At 37.4% G+C, this 14,972-nt stretch overlaps 4 protein-coding genes and 1 long non-coding RNA gene across 5 annotated transcripts; 2 read left to right on the plus strand and 3 right to left on the minus strand.

The window, feature by feature from the left end:
* The first annotated feature begins 108 nt into the window (after positions 1-108).
* On the plus strand, positions 109-2,115 carry LOC113667179 (uncharacterized). The gene is made up of 3 exons (XM_089212811.1): positions 109-291; positions 521-771; positions 1,642-2,115. Exons 2-3 carry the CDS (start codon positions 553-555, stop codon positions 1,873-1,875), a joined length of 453 nt encoding a protein of 150 aa, XP_089068937.1. The 5' UTR covers positions 109-291; positions 521-552; the 3' UTR covers positions 1,876-2,115.
* A 1,602-nt stretch (positions 2,116-3,717) lies between these two features.
* Positions 3,718-4,939, minus strand: LOC113667176 (uncharacterized). Its single transcript, XM_027182966.2, has 2 exons — positions 4,664-4,939; positions 3,718-4,203 (listed from the first exon to the last, which is right to left on the minus strand). Exons 1-2 carry the CDS (start codon positions 4,898-4,900, stop codon positions 3,877-3,879), a joined length of 564 nt encoding a protein of 187 aa, XP_027038767.2. The 5' UTR covers positions 4,901-4,939; the 3' UTR covers positions 3,718-3,876.
* Positions 4,940-6,330: 1,391 nt separating this feature from the next.
* On the minus strand, positions 6,331-7,331 carry LOC113667177 (uncharacterized). The gene is made up of 2 exons (XM_027182967.2): positions 7,009-7,331; positions 6,331-6,820 (listed from the first exon to the last, which is right to left on the minus strand). Exons 1-2 carry the CDS (start codon positions 7,258-7,260, stop codon positions 6,539-6,541), a joined length of 534 nt encoding a protein of 177 aa, XP_027038768.2. The 5' UTR covers positions 7,261-7,331; the 3' UTR covers positions 6,331-6,538.
* Positions 7,332-7,463: 132 nt separating this feature from the next.
* On the plus strand, positions 7,464-8,784 carry LOC149052976 (uncharacterized). The gene is made up of 2 exons (XR_016188602.1): positions 7,464-7,864; positions 7,950-8,784. It is a non-coding gene; the product is annotated as an uncharacterized LOC149052976 (long non-coding RNA).
* A 775-nt stretch (positions 8,785-9,559) lies between these two features.
* LOC113667214 (uncharacterized) lies at positions 9,560-14,410 on the minus strand. The gene is made up of 6 exons (XM_027183013.2): positions 14,211-14,410; positions 13,799-14,088; positions 13,113-13,227; positions 12,542-12,670; positions 11,043-11,288; positions 9,560-10,563 (listed from the first exon to the last, which is right to left on the minus strand). Exons 1-6 carry the CDS (start codon positions 14,290-14,292, stop codon positions 10,244-10,246), a joined length of 1,182 nt encoding a protein of 393 aa, XP_027038814.2. The 5' UTR covers positions 14,293-14,410; the 3' UTR covers positions 9,560-10,243.
* Between the last annotated feature and the right edge of the window lie 562 nt (positions 14,411-14,972).

Below are 14,972 nucleotides of genomic sequence, written 5' to 3' on the forward strand. Positions count from 1 at the left end.
TAATGAGCCATTCGACGGCATTAAAATTTCACAGTGATCGGTGGACACACAACTGTCTTCACTGCACACAAGGGCTTTGTTTTTAATGAAACCAACCATGAAAGTGCAACGAAAGATTCCAATATCATACAAACCTGGATATATTTCGGTACCTTTCATCATTGAACAGCTTGATTGAATTTCACACCCGGAGTACAAGACTTTTGGAACATTGACAGGTGGCGCTAGAGAGTACAAACGCACATGCATTTGTGCGATTAATGCACCAGTGGAAAAAATCAGTGGTGGAAAGTTAGTGTTAAACAAAAGCAAATTAGTTAAGTTGAAGTTGTGTTGATCATTGGTTGCAGTCTACTGAGTTTATCGCGAAAACGGAAAATTTATTGATCCATAACATTTGGATGTTTTTTTTTTCCAGTTGATATGCGTTGTTATCAACGTTTCCCATCTTTATTTCCATCAATTTAACTCGTGATTTAAAATCCTGCTGTAGCTGTGAGAAATATTTTTTTTTATTTAGATCTGGAATCATGTAGTTCAGATAGGTGAACGATGAAGGATTCTTCAACTGTGCTCTACGCTCTCACATCAGTGTTGTTATCAGTTCTTGTACAAACGAGTCCTTTTGTCGGCGGGAACCAGAGGGAATCCGTAAACCGAGAAATTGCGAAGCCAGTCGAAGGAAAACGCCGACATACGTCAGATTCCTCTAAGGGTGTCTCTTGCAACTGTAGGAATTACTGCCCAGATCCTAACAGCTCCGAACTTGAAGTAAGAGATGTAATTAGTCGTACATGTTTCGCCATTGAGGAAAACTAATGAGCGTTTTTTCGTTTCTTTTCAATCAAATTGCCTTGCCCAACTCAATAGGGGTTCTTCGTGAAATGAGGAAATGTTGTTAGTGGTTCTTAAATATTCCCTTTTAATCAGAGAACCTTGATTCAAAATGACGTAAAATTTCGCCTCTTTACCTGCTGCATCTGTCGCTCATTGGAGGTTTAGCAAGAGACAAGAGCAAGTTAAAAGTTTGGAAGTCACGGGCCTTCGTCCAGTTCACATCACCTTAATGTGCCTCAATACTCCACGTTTTTAAAATTCGAATTATTTCTACTCAGGACTTGTAGACTCGCGAACGCCGAATCTGAACATACCCTGATGCTTCAATAACAACACCTTAAAGTTATTGAATTAAAAAGTCAGCTAACTGAGTGAATTTTGATCTCGAAATCGCTTTCAACTTTGTATTATTTACGTTTATTTGCTTCACTCTCGGAAGTTAGTCGTTTTGTTTAATCCTTCCAGGGAATAGAGGGAGACAAATATAGGTGCGGATACATGGAGGCTTGCAGATTTATTTATTGGGAATCGTTTTATTGTCTGCTCTTGATATTTAGGCCTAGCATTTCATAGCGGTGCATCCGCAGATGGCGCTAGTCACGCCCAAATTGAGAAAGTCAGATAGAACTCTTACTGTTTATAATGTTTCTATGGCAAGAATTACAAAACATTCTTTTGGCTCTATAGTTTGACTGCGAAGAACTCGAAAAATGTCTACTGGACCTGGGTCAAAACCCAAGTAATTCTTGATAAGTATGTGTTTTTTGTTGCTAATCAATTGGCATTGTCGTCTTTCTCTTTCAGTTAGTTCATTGGATTGAAAACCACCCAGTGTCCTGCAAAGAATCTGCGAGAATCGATATTGAAAACAAGGCTTACCTAGCACGCTGTTTCTTTGATTGCTGTCGCATTTGCAACGCAACCTACTTCAAATGTGTGCTTACTAATACCAGAAAGTCATGTTTAGAAGCAGCTTACAAATGTGCCGGCGTTTGCGTTACAGATAGCCTATTAAACATCAATATTAAAGGATGGTGACCTTAAAAACACCTTTCTGAGGGCTTACATCAAACGGTTGAATCTCTAGTAAGATCTGAGAACTTGAAATTGGAACTTGTGCAATCACAGTCGCCGAAGGAGTTCATATGTAAGCTCTGAAACATCTGTTGGTGTACACGTCCAATTTTATCCAAATTTCAATGTCAATTTAATCATAATTTTTTTAATGTACATGGACAATAATAAGAAATATTAAAAGCAGATTTATAATAAAATGAATCATTTGACTGTGTCTTGGCAACAAACGATAATTTCAAGGTAATTGTAATGTGCAAGCTTAAACATTCTGTTTTTTTTTTACACTTAGAGCGCTCAAAGAAAATATATTTAGACTCGTAATGTTTTGTCACAGTGGAATCTTTCCCATACAGTCGCTGAATTATTTTATTTAAGTGTTATAACCACACTTGAGAAAGATTTACAGGGTCATTTTCAGATAACACATCTTAAGATTCAAAGTACATTTTGTAATGAATGCGTGCGATTTGTTTATTTGATAAAACTTCAAAATCAGCGAGCGAGTAAAGAAAGCTAAAGAAAAACAAAAAAAAAATAAGAACCGTGGTGTTGCGTCGTGGAGAGATTACAATATGATATTGTTTTATCAACTGAGTCAATATGTAAATTAGCCATCGTAAAGAGTTTTTACAGCTGCCGTTTCGAGCGTTAGCCCTCCCTCAGAGCAAAATTCGTTATAGATGAGTAACAATTAGCTTAAGCTCCTAAATAGCATATTCTCTGACTTCATAAAATTTCAAAAATAGTGCACAGTTTTTATCTGAGAAAATTGTGAATTCGTGCGACTCACACTCGGGTCAATAAGGTTGTTATAGCTTTCTGATAACAAATCAGTCATGGCTCGGTGGTTCCGTTACGTTTATCCAACCCCCTCAGTTACTTGATTCTATTATGGTATAAATTCTCACTACTAACTTCCCTAAAGTTCTTTCAATGTAAATTTGATGGTTTATCGTGAAAACTCCGGATGTGGTTCACCCTGGTATTTGACATTCGGTCAAATGAAATGAAATGTTTAAGTATTGAACACATTAGCCACATTGTGAAAAGAACAAAGGCATTCTCGATTGACTGCTTTTATCGATTGTTTTTATTGTGTTTTTGCGGGTTTTTTAGTCCCTTTGAGACTGGTTTTTATCTGATTGATCATTCACATTTGTATAGGGGCCTTTTTGATCTGCGCAGGGATTTTGCAGTTTGTAATTGGCCTCAAATTTCCCTTAGTATATCTGGAAAACACACAATAGCATGGATTTTTATATCACAGGAAAGAGAGCATGGGAATATTATTGTTTTTCTTTAGAGCCATTTTCTCTGTATTTGCACAAATATGCCCGTTAATAGGGCATTGTTTTAAGGGGTGTTATTCCTGAACAAAGTGGTGTGAAATGATCGCATCTATAAGAGATCGTGGTCTTTGACCAGTGTTAAGTTCTTCTAAGTAGCCCAAGAATGAAACACTTGTTATCAGTAAATACCGAAGAAATGTGATGAAGGGAGCTCTATAATCCATTCTAAGAGATGAATATTTTCCTCTTCAAGGAATATTCCTGAGCAAAGCATATATGTGTCTTTTCATCACTAGTTTGAAAGAGATTTACTTTTTTGGTTGTAAGCTTGTCAATAAAATTTTCTATAAAAGATATAAAAAAGAGCGAGCTCGATTTTTACCCACGCCTCCCTTGTTATGATTTTTTTTTTGTAATCTTCAAATTTTGCCGTTCTGAAGAAACTCTTCTTTTGGTCTCTCCTTTAGTTCGTGAGATAGAAAAAAAGGTGTCAAGGTCTAACGAACAAACACTATCAAGTTCAAAGTATGTTTATTTATGGTACACGTGACTGGAAAGCTGATAACTGATAACCTCAACTATCAACTGTGGGAAACACAAAAACGTTTTGGGCGAAAGAGTCAGCCAACAGCATTTCGGTAGCTAATAGAAGAAAAGCTCTTCTCGTCTCGCTCTATCTCGTCTCACCAGAACCGACCTGTGGGGGAGCTTCACTTGCAGATTCGGCTGGGAGAGCTACAGGCCTCTGGAAAGGCAACTCGTCAAATGATCTCTCGTCGATGCATTGGCACATGCATGTGTAGGCGCCTCGCATACATCTACCATAAACAGTTCCCCTTGCTAGGCATCTATAGAATACGTTATTGCAGTCACGGCAGCAATCAAACGTCTGCTTGCAAACGTACTTCTTTTGCTCTTCTTCGCCTGGTGGTAGCAAAATGGCTGAAGCGTCACGGCACAAAACAGGGAAATTCTCGTAGCTGAGGTATTTGGTTTCGTCCTGTTGAAGGAACAGAATACAGCAAATGAAAATCATTGAGAATAAAGAAATTTGAAGGCAAATTCTGAGACGATGTCAATACATGTGCTGAGAATTTTTGTCAAAACTACACGATGTACCTATGAAATTCTCATTACCTTTTTGTTTGTTATTGCTTTACAATCATAAGAAAAATTTACGACTGATTGATCACATTTCGCTGTTAGCGGTTAAGCTTGATTCAGAAAAAGTTTTTAACTACACAAAATCATCTTTTTGATGAAGCGGAAAATTATCCGACAGAAGGAAAAAAAACATTTATTGAGACTTTCTTGAAAGTTTTTTTTTTTGTTCTGTAGTTCGGCTGACCTAAATTATTTACCAGTGATGGACAAGAATCAGTCGAGGAAATTTTGAAGGGATTTGGAGTATTTGCTCCTCACGTAACATATTAGCTCGCAAGTTCTTAGCTCTCCTGTACCTGTAAATACGGAGGAAGTCTTTCTTCGTTCAGGTCGTTACAAACTCCATTGCAATCGCAGTTACGGTCGTGAGGTTTTGGGTTTGGGGTAGCAATTTCTGTTGGTGCTATTACTGACGGAGCATCAGGTAGACCTGATGGAGGGTCCTCTGTTGGATCCTGAAGTTGGAAAGAACGAAATCCTTGAGAGGCCGAAATAGCCACCGCGAGAAAACTAACGAACAGGTAAGACTTCATGCTGAGCGGAGAACCGAAAGTTGTGCACTGAACGAAAATGGGTGTGTGAAAACCTTTTATATTAGGAAAGCGGAAAAAGACATGCGTGGTCTGCGTGGAGTGTTTGTAGTTTGTTTTCCATCCGTTGGCCTGACTCATGCATAACGTCAATTGATGATAAATAGAAGCTGCACGTACGTCAGTTGACTTCATATGCAGTTGTAGATTTGAAAACGCCTCAATGAGCCACTAGCAAAAGAAGAAAAAGCAAAAAAAATGGAAAGAAAACTCCACGCGATAATATATCTTAAACATTATTAGAAAACTTTGGTGCAATTTCTAATTGATAAAATTTGATAGTGAAAACGTAATGGTATTGTTTTCAACTTTAGAAATTTTTTCCTGTTTGTGCACGAGTGAATACTTTTACGTGAAATTTTAGGCCGGACCTTTAAGTAACATTACGAGTGATTAGTCTTTGAAAGTTAAGTAGCCGTTACTGAATTATCTGTATCCCTTGTACCAAGACAAAATGTTATGGCATTTTAATTATGTTCCCATTAAAACAAAGGAAACCTATTCAATCATATCGTTTCGTTTTCTTGCTTCAAAATGTTGCTGACAAGATCACGCTGGAAAGGCGAAGTGTCTAGTGTGAAACTTCCGGAAGAAGTCCAATCTAAATTTTCATGCTTAAAATTTAAGTTTCCCTTAGTTGGAAAAACGTACCTTCTTTCGTGAGCTCTCACAGAGTTGGTTTTTTCATTGGTACTAAGCCCTTTAATTCAAAATTGTTTTTTTTTCTTTTTCTGTGGTTCATTGCTTTCATTGATTGTAAAATAAGACTGGCGTCTTTTCGCTTCAGTGCATTGCGGAAAAAGCATCGGTCAGGTGACTTTAAACAAGCAAATCTAGCCGTATAAGTGTAATGATGCACCGAAAAAGCCAATATGTAGTGGATCTTACATTAAGAAGCATAAATCTCTTGTCAAATTGAAAGTTTATTTAATTGCTTCCTTTGTTACTAAGGACTTTAGCGCTCTATTTTAGTCAACGGAATGGTGAAGAATTTTTAATAGCCCTTCACCTGACTGCAGAAGTTAAAACTTAGTGCAATTACCACTTGTAACAAGGTCTTTTTTTCATAAGTTGGTCTAGTCACTGAAGTGCTAAACCTTTTGAAACTGGTTCAAGGAGGATTTTAATGCAGTAACAATTAGGAAAACGAGGGAAAACAGAAAAAGTTAGACAAAGAGAGAAAGAGGACGATTAAGATAGGAAAAAAAAAATCTTATAAACTGTTTTCTTAGAGAAATAGAGATTTTTTTTCGAGTTTGGGTGGAGGGAACTGGTAGTTAACGGCAAGGTTCGAGGAGATAAATGACTTTCTTAATTATTGAGCTAATGCATCTATAGATAAATTGATTCAAGTGAGGGTTATGACACCAGAATGATACATTAAAACATTTATTTCGTTCCATAATTAAACAGTTTGCACAAGCCTTCTAAAGTTTTGGAGACTACAGTAACTCACTACACATGAGAATTATACAAAATGACACAAGTTGCTGGAAATCAAATTCCATAGCGTATCAAGGGCAAGCCCTTCCACTAACTAAAAAGATTTCATTCCAGATAAAAGCCCCTGATCGTCGCTCACTAGGGCTTGATCTGTTCTGAATTTTCTACAGGCCTGTGTTTATTGAGGCAGTCGCACTGGCACTTATATTGCTTCCTGTAGCAGAATTCTGGTCCACCGGGAATTCTGCGCACATCTTTATTACACTTTTCGAATTGTGCATTGCAGGCCCGACAGCAGTCAAACTGGTACAGCTCAAGCCAGTCACACTTGTACGGAGGCTTAGCGAACACAACAGTGGATGCCAAAACACAGTCCGCCGCAATGTCGTCGAACTCAAATTTTCGGAAGTTCTCGGCCTTCTGTTTAGAAGGAAAACGAAAAAATTGATTTAAGATTTGCCCTGTATAGCAATAAAGACGGGTGATTAGGTATGGCACTACCACCCTCACAAGAAGGTGTGGCGATAGAACTTGCGAAGTGCATCGCAAATGATACGTATTAATAACCAAGGCAGAAGACTCAGAGAGATAGAGATAGAGATCCTTACCGTCAAAAAATCCTCTACTTCGATTTTTTCACAGTTTTTCTCACAGGCAGCTAAGCATTGGGTAGACTCATCATGCTGTGGCAGCAGAGCTCGGCGAGGTTCATCTAGGAGTTGTAGGCTCGTTGTCTCGGGTAAAAGGTGTCGGTGCTCGGGACGAAAGAAACGTTTCACATGTTCTTCAGTGTTGAATGCATATGCGCTAATGCAGAAAACGGCGAGCGAAAACGTTACCAGAAAAATGGAAACTTTCATACTTTGAGCGAGTGTAAACGAACTGAACAGATTTGACTTCCAATACAGCTTTCTACCACTGAAGCAGCTGCTTTGTTTAACGAATCTTTTATATAGCCAAACAGGAACTAAGACTGGTCTTTTGTTATGGTGCAGGTCTATTGATGTGTAATGTTTGTCATTGAGTGGGTTTTGTATGCTCTATTAGTCATGCGTAATATCGACCGTTGTTAGGTCAGATAAACAAATATTTACCCGTGAATCGACCTAAGGGGTGAAGGTTAGGTTAACAACTTAAAATCTTTTAAAACTGATATAAAAATTTTTTGATTACTTTTACAATAGTAACTTTTGTTTAATCAAAAAATACAATTTCTCTCTGTTTTCTTTTTCTTTTCATGATCGTGCGGTTTTCATACGTCAACGCTTTTTAAGCACGAAAATATGGCCATTAAATTCTTCAGTGATTTATGAAAAAAAACCGTTATCTTTTAAAATTGTTTTGCACGTTCACCGGAAAGAGGAAAAAGTTCCATCACAGTTTATGTTAATGGTAATTGTCCATCAAACAAAACCCACAAAGTCGTCAACAGTTTTATTTTCGTCGGAAATAACTTCACATTGGGTACGCGTACTGTCTTCCTTTTTCTGAATGATTGATGAAATTGTTGAATGTTAATAAGATTTGTAATAAACTGTTTTGTTGCCAGGCCAACCCAGACGTAAATCATCAACCGAAGGATAATCGAGTGACTGACCCCAAACGACGCTGTATTGCAGCGGTACACCGTTGTAATACTATTTGTAGGCATCAGCAGGGAAGCTATGAAAACAGCTACGTTGTTAGTCATGTCACTCGTGGGTACTTCATGGCCAGGAAAAACTATTTTAAATTAGAGACTTACCAATTACAAATATTTCCATTTTCTTCACTTTTAACAAGTAGATTTTCAGTCAGTGCTAGATTTTTTTGAGTCAGTTGAAACGAATAACACGTCTTGAAGCACCGCACCTTTGCAAGTTCTGCGCGTTCGTGCGCTTAATTAATTTGAGTCCAAAGTCATGACCCAAACCTGTTCACGCAAGCGTAGGTCGATACATCAGTCGTAAGTTAAGCCAAAATAAACAAGGTAACCCGACAAAAAAGAGTAATAAAAAAAATGTCTTATGATTGTAAAGTACCTTTAAAATGTATCCATTCCGCTCGGTGCTCGAAAAGAGACTGTTCAATGTCTGAGTCAAACCGATTTCCCGAATGCTGAAGTCGTTCCATCAAAAGACAAAGTTAAGGTCGTTCTGAAAAGATTGTCAACGAATACCAATTTTTTTTTCTCAAATTCACCAAATTCGAGGGAGAAATTGGAAAACACAATCTCGGGAGCAAAAATCTGCTGTAAGCAACTCACAAAACTGAACAGTTTAACGAGGTATTTTAAATGGTGAATGGTGTCCAAGTTCTTTTACGAATGAAGCCGCAATTTCAATTTATACTGAATCTCATGCTAATCGCCATCTTTGTTTCATAAACCTTTGAATTTTCTTTAATAGCGAGCTGATATTTTTATTTTAATGTCATGAACAAGTTTTTTAAAGACAAATATAGCCCTTTCGACGTATCTTCAAATGGATGAAAGAAAAAGAAACTCTAAGGCTTCGAGACTGAGTCGCCCAACTTTCTCCCTGATAATTTGATTTATCAAATGTGCTAATAACGAAAATTAACCAGCGCCAAGATTTTTAGAAAGAGCTTCAGAAACTTCTTTAAGGTGGCCAATTTATGCTATCAACTCAATGGTTAAAACAAAATTATCTTGACGTGTTCCTCATCGACGCAGCACTACTGTTTATTTAGAAACTAATCCCTTTTATTTCCCTTTTTCCTGTTAATTTAAATTGAACTCAGCCGAAACGTATTCGTAATTTTCAGTGACTTTATGAAGGTGGACATCTGGTTGTTTGACTTTAGTGAAGATGGAAATCTACAGTCGTTGCTGACTGTTATCCGTTTTCAACAAATATATTTTTATTAGTTTCGATTGAAACGTAGAACACCTTTGCTAACAAAACATTCAAAGTCACAAATATTCTTATCAAAAAGCGTGGCGCAAAGAATGAACGGTTGTACCTAGCCAACGAATATCTTAATGAGATAATAAATGTATCCAGGTTGCTTGGTATGTGTGGCTATGAACAAATTGCTGCTACTATCGCACATTTTTTTAAACCCACTTAACGCACAGAGCAGGCTACATTTTTTATAAGACGGTCGGACCAGTACAATAAATTAAATATTTATCGAAGCGTGTAATGAACCAAACGATTTTTCTCACGAGTTCTTTTATTTTGGTCAATACCTTACTTTAACACAAAAAGCATATTAATTAAAGTGAGTAAACACGAGTTCAGAAAACTTCAGTTACATCATGTGATGTATTCATACTGTATTCCGTAGAAATGCAGATTCACACTGTCGTCCAGTTATGATTAGGGACCTTTAGCAGTTAGGACAGCAACGCCAAGGAAGACATCGATATAAAAATGAATTCATATTTTCAGTTGGAATTTCGCAAATGACTGCATGTGCTTACCATCTCTTATGGTGCCGCAAGTGAACCTCAGCATAACGTATGAGAGCGGCGTTGAGCTCCAAATAGAAACTTAAATAATCTGCCGTCGGGGTTTCCTTTCTCGGACCACGCAAAGTTTGATGATTTCACGTTTTTATTTTGCAGTGGACTGCTAGGAAATGTACATAGTTTTAGAACGCACGTCCTGAGCTACTGTTCTGCTCATTAGATCTTTTGTTTTGCCACGTTCTCGTTGCCGTCGCCATCGTGGTTTGCTAAAGGTCCCTATTTATAACTTGACAACTTACAAACTAATCTAAAAGTGTATTGCAGTTATAGAAAAAAAACTGTGCATGAGTGCAAAGGAAGATGAGTGCATCAGTTTTCTTAGTTGTCTGCTGATGCATATCCTGAAGGCAATTGCAGTGACAAAATTTTTAAGGTAGCTTTTCATAGAATACTTCGATGTTGGTAGGAGAGAACCGAAAGCTACCGGCAAAAAATGGGCAGTCAGCATGCGTGTATCCAGGGGGAGCGGTGTAAGTGTGTCCACAATGGGTGTATGACTCATTGTTGTTGACGGCGTCGCTGGCTAATCTGATATCTCCTCTTCCAAACGAGGGTCCAAAATTAGAACAGTCCAACATGATACGATTGGAATAACCACTTTGAGTGAGTTTCACCGGTGAATATCCATTGATATTGTGAAGCGAGTAGATAAAGGACTTATTGGCTGAAACGTAACGGCACGGGTTCCCTGTTGGTAAACCATAAATCCATAAATATTGAATTTAAGTCGATAAAAACAGCATTAAAATTTGTCATGAGGATTAAGGAAAAAGGTTCACGAAAGCTTTTTAAAGCTCTACTCATGCGATTTGATTAACAATAAATCCGAAATGATACAAGTGAAATTCTACATCATCACACGCTCATATTAGCAGAATCTCAGTGTTTGATGTTCATTTTCGCTGTAGTTGGAAAAGACTGTTTAACGAGTTGATTTAATGGTTAAAAAAAAAAGAGAATTATAAAAATTTGTCTGTAGATAGTAGGAAAATCAAATAATCAAATAAAATATTTGTAAATCTAAAACTGACCAGTGTTCGAAACGTTCTTGATTATTTATCTTGCAGGTTTGAAGTTATTTTTATTTGCTCTGGCAGTCGTCGTGGAAACAACTGACCTACTGTTCATCCTTATGAGGAAATATTTAAATTTACTTTCAATACTTACCATTCCATGGTACGTTAGTATATCCACCAAATATGTGAGAGTTAACCTGGATGATTGTCACTGTGGGTCCCTTTCCATCGCAGTTGTTGTGAAATGTCACTGCCGCCCATCCGTCTGTCTTGGCATGCCAGCATCTCACGAATACACTGTGGTCTAAATCCATGAGAACTGGACTCAAATAAGACCTCAATATTCCCAGGTACTTGTTGTAGTCAAGGTTCCTGAGAATGGCGGATGCATTCAGAGCTATTCGACAGTGAAAAATAATTAGGATCTTCAGTTTATCAATTACGTCAATGGAAATCGATGGCTATAAGATAGTCGAAATGCTGGATGACAACTTTCCTTTTACCTTAAGGTAATTCCTCAATTTTGTACCGCGCATCCTGTCTTGTGTAGAAAAATCAAGTAATCAGGGGAATGAGCGCGCGCGCATTCCGAGAACACGGTATCGTTTTTCAATCCATGGACCGGGTAAAGAAGTACGATGGTCTTTAGCTCTTGAACGAGCACGGTCACCTATATTTTGCATTGCATAATTTTGGAGAACAAATTATCCCCTTTAAATTGAAGAAATTTTAAAAAATCGTAGAAGGGGAAAAAAAGATGTAGCTAAAAGCTTGCATGAAGCCCGTTACTCGAGGCTGCAAATTATGACCTCGAGAGCAAAGACTCGAGGAACGTTTTAAGTCAATGTCGTTTAAAATTGCGTGATTTTTCCACAAAGTATACATCAAATTATATCATATTCGCGATAATTTCTCCCTATCATGTTTATTTCAAGTGTTACTTAAAATCCCTTGCTTCCAGCCACCGCAAAATACACTGTGAAGGGATGAAAAAATGCGCGTAATTGGTGCCAGTACAGGCATAAAGGGTGTAAGTTTGGCCCACCATATCACTTAAACTAGCACGGTGACTAATCTCTTTTATTGTATTTTTCAAAACAGACATTGGTAAAGACAATTTAAGGAAAGTTTAAAAAAATTGTTCGAGAACTTTTTGTTTCTGAGGAATCACTTCAACTTAGAGAAGGCTAGCTAAGTGGGTATGACTTAAAACTATGCAGTGAAAAAGTGCGAAAAGGAACAATTCACCAAATTTGTGGAGATGTAATAACAACATCCATTTTAAGATGTGAAAACAAAACAGCCCACACATGAACGCGTTTGTTTGGTTGCTTTATCTCTGTCCTTTGACTAAGTGTAGAGAATTTCTCTGGTGTACTTTTTTCTCTCGCAGATTTGATGCGCCTACCAAGGAATTAAGTAAATTAGGCAGCTCATTTTAGAAGCTCGATCCGCAACTGATTCAAAATAAGTCGTTCCGTTTTTCTCTATCTTCCTGTCTTCCTTTCTCGTAAGTGATGCATCTCTTATCATCAAGGATATTGGCAAATTCTCCGAACTATTTTGTATCTCACAAGAAGAAATTAAGTGAGTTGAGCGAACGAATTTACCTCTCTATCGCCATGCATAACTTTATAATTCAAAGCTTACCAAAAGGTTTACAGATTTCTCCGTTTCCATAATAGTGTGGCTTACAAGTGCACCTGTAGGATCCCACTGTGTTGTTACAATAAGCATTGACATCGCAAGTGTGCGAGCCCTGAAAGCATTCATCAATGTCTAGAAATGAACGACAAAAATACACTTTTGACAACTTAATGAGCACTAAGAGAAACCTATAAATTAGAGAAAAGAATAAATATATCCTTGATAAGTTTCAGCTAACGAAATACTTGAAAAGCCCAGGGTTTTAGGAAAAAATTTGTAGAAAATATACGTAAAATGCGCCCAATTTATTAATAATGCAGCAAAAAATATAAAACGAAAAAAAAACAACAACAACAAACGAACCAAAACAATGAAATAGTATCTTTCAAGCGTTCCAATTTTATCGGCACTTGTTTGCAGATAGAGGTTTGAAAATTCGTCTTCAGGTAATTATAATTTACGAATTGATTCCTTTTCAAGGTAATGAAACGGTAGTATTAATTAAACTGTTGGCAGGAAACCTTACAGGTGAAGAGTTCTTTAAGCCAGTTTAATTAACGGTTTAATTTCGTACCGATTTCACAGTGTTTCCCTTTGTATCCTTTCGCACAAAGACACACGTAGTTGTTTTCCTCATACTGCGGGGCACAAGTTCCTTTGTTTTGACAAGGCCAACTGATGCAAGGAGACTAAAGAGACAAACGAAACACGGCACACCTTCCGATCAAAACTTAGGGACAAGGAGGATTGAAGTTTAAACTCCTTTTTTTTCTGGCTTCTTTTCTTTTGTGTGGCTCAAATTAAATCTATTATTTTTGGAATGAAATAACTAATATACCAGTAACCCAGATTTTTGAGTCATACAGAAATGTGACCTGACAGTCACGTGAGAACTACAACTTAATTTCGCTAGGAGAAAATTAATTCAAAACCTGATTTAAGATGTTTCAAGGCTGATAGCTTAGAGGCTTATTCAGTAGTTCATCACAATCCGTTCCTCTACTCGAATTAACTGTACCTCTTCGCAAGCTTATGTTCAGAAAGATTCAATAAATCCTCTATGGGTAAATTGATGGGTGCTCAAGTCATTTCGTGAAGCATTTTTACAGCCGGAATAGGAACAGTGCTTCTATTAAATGATATGTCTCCAAGAACTCTGTGGAAATAGAACTCAGATACTCCCTTTTCGTGTTTCCTGTCCCTTTTTTCCTTATTTAAATGTTGTTGAAATTGTAAACTACGTTGAGGTTTTTAACTTACTGTGACACTGAAGTGATGGTGACTGTGACTGGCGGCAAACTTGTCCGAGTTGTTGTACATGTCTGATGGAAGTAATTCACACAGCAGTTTACCAATGATGTCATGAAACGCAGCCAGGTTGAAGGAGAAGCATGAAGGTATACTGACACAAGCAAGTCCACACTCAGTGTCATCGGGAACATAACTTGAACCAATGCCAGTGATATTTAGGTAGGAAAATTTGTGAACTTTAAACTTGGCATAAGCCAGTCCTCTATTGCGGCTGAGAATTTTTCCACGCACATCGAAGACTTTTGTTTATGGAATTTGGGAGAAGAAAGAAAAAAAATCAATATTTAGATAACTAAGTACAAGTCAAAAAACATCGTAACTCGTAAGCACTTGCCAAAGAATTCTCGCATATTTTAAATACCGTTTGAGGCATCTGTTACAGAGATTACTATCACAAGTACATAAAAATAGTTCCTGTATGGCTTTTGAAGCAAACGCCCCATACTAGGCGTCAGATAAAGGCGGAGTTCACCATGCGAATTCAAAATGATGTCTGCAATCCAATGAGCAGAGCATCGATTTTCTGTAGGACTTCGCAGACTACTAAATATTTAAAAAATTAATTCAAGAACTGTTTAAAGAGAGTTCGTATTTATAAACAGGTGAAACAGAAGCTCTAATTTGATCAGTTTGTTAATATCTTTTCCATGCTTTCAAGAGGCCTAAATAATTCAAGTGTTTGGTTTGTTCAAATTTGTATTTCGAGTCATTCGAAGTTTCCAGACATCCGCTCGTCGCACTCTCTCCCAACCCTTCTTAATGGTGTCCAAGGGCAAAGCTTGAAAGCTCAAAGCTAAAAGGAAAAAAAGGGTACGTGCACTCAGCTTCGAACAAGCTGTAATCCTCACTGAATTGGTCACGTGCATCGAATGTGGTTTACCACGAAACTTTCCGCCAAAAAGAAAAAAAAATAAGAATGAATAAAGAAGGTTTTTTTTCCCATCTTTCCTCATTATTTTTAAAACATTATTTTTACTTCACCCATGATTACTTTTCCTGCGGCTAAAATGTTTGTTCAATATACTTCCCTGGCATTATAGAACCGGCGAGTTGCTGTCATTAATTATTAAAAGGCTACATCGGCATATATTGTAGAGTTTATCTGCAATTCAGGCAAATGATG

The sequence above is a fragment of the Pocillopora damicornis genome, chromosome 1 (assembly GCF_964200805.1).
Source record: "Pocillopora damicornis chromosome 1, jaPocDami1.2, whole genome shotgun sequence".
Classification (NCBI taxonomy): Eukaryota; Metazoa; Cnidaria; class Anthozoa; order Scleractinia; family Pocilloporidae; genus Pocillopora; species Pocillopora damicornis.

Bases quoted from the DNA above. Each gene is read 5' to 3' on its own strand.
- LOC113667179 (XM_089212811.1), top strand. From the start codon at position 553: ATGAAGGATTCTTCAACTGTGCTCTACGCTCTCACATCAGTGTTGTTA. The intron at 772-1,641 runs GTAAGAGATGTA...TTTCTCTTTCAG, and splicing joins CTAACAGCTCCGAACTTGAA to TTAGTTCATTGGATTGAAAA.
- LOC113667176 (XM_027182966.2), bottom strand. From the start codon at position 4,900: ATGAAGTCTTACCTGTTCGTTAGTTTTCTCGCGGTGGCTATTTCGGCC. The intron at 4,204-4,663 runs GTACAGGAGAGC...TTCCTTCAACAG, and splicing joins GACTTCCTCCGTATTTACAG to GACGAAACCAAATACCTCAG.
- LOC113667177 (XM_027182967.2), bottom strand. From the start codon at position 7,260: ATGAAAGTTTCCATTTTTCTGGTAACGTTTTCGCTCGCCGTTTTCTGC. The intron at 6,821-7,008 runs GTAAGGATCTCT...CCTTCTAAACAG, and splicing joins AAGTAGAGGATTTTTTGACG to AAGGCCGAGAACTTCCGAAA.
- LOC113667214 (XM_027183013.2), bottom strand. From the start codon at position 14,292: ATGGGGCGTTTGCTTCAAAAGCCATACAGGAACTATTTTTATGTACTT. The intron at 13,228-13,798 runs GTAAGTTAAAAA...TTGTCTCTTTAG, and splicing joins ACCATCACTTCAGTGTCACA to TCTCCTTGCATCAGTTGGCC. The intron at 11,289-12,541 runs GTAAGCTTTGAA...ACTGTCGAATAG, and splicing joins AGAAATCTGTAAACCTTTTG to CTCTGAATGCATCCGCCATT.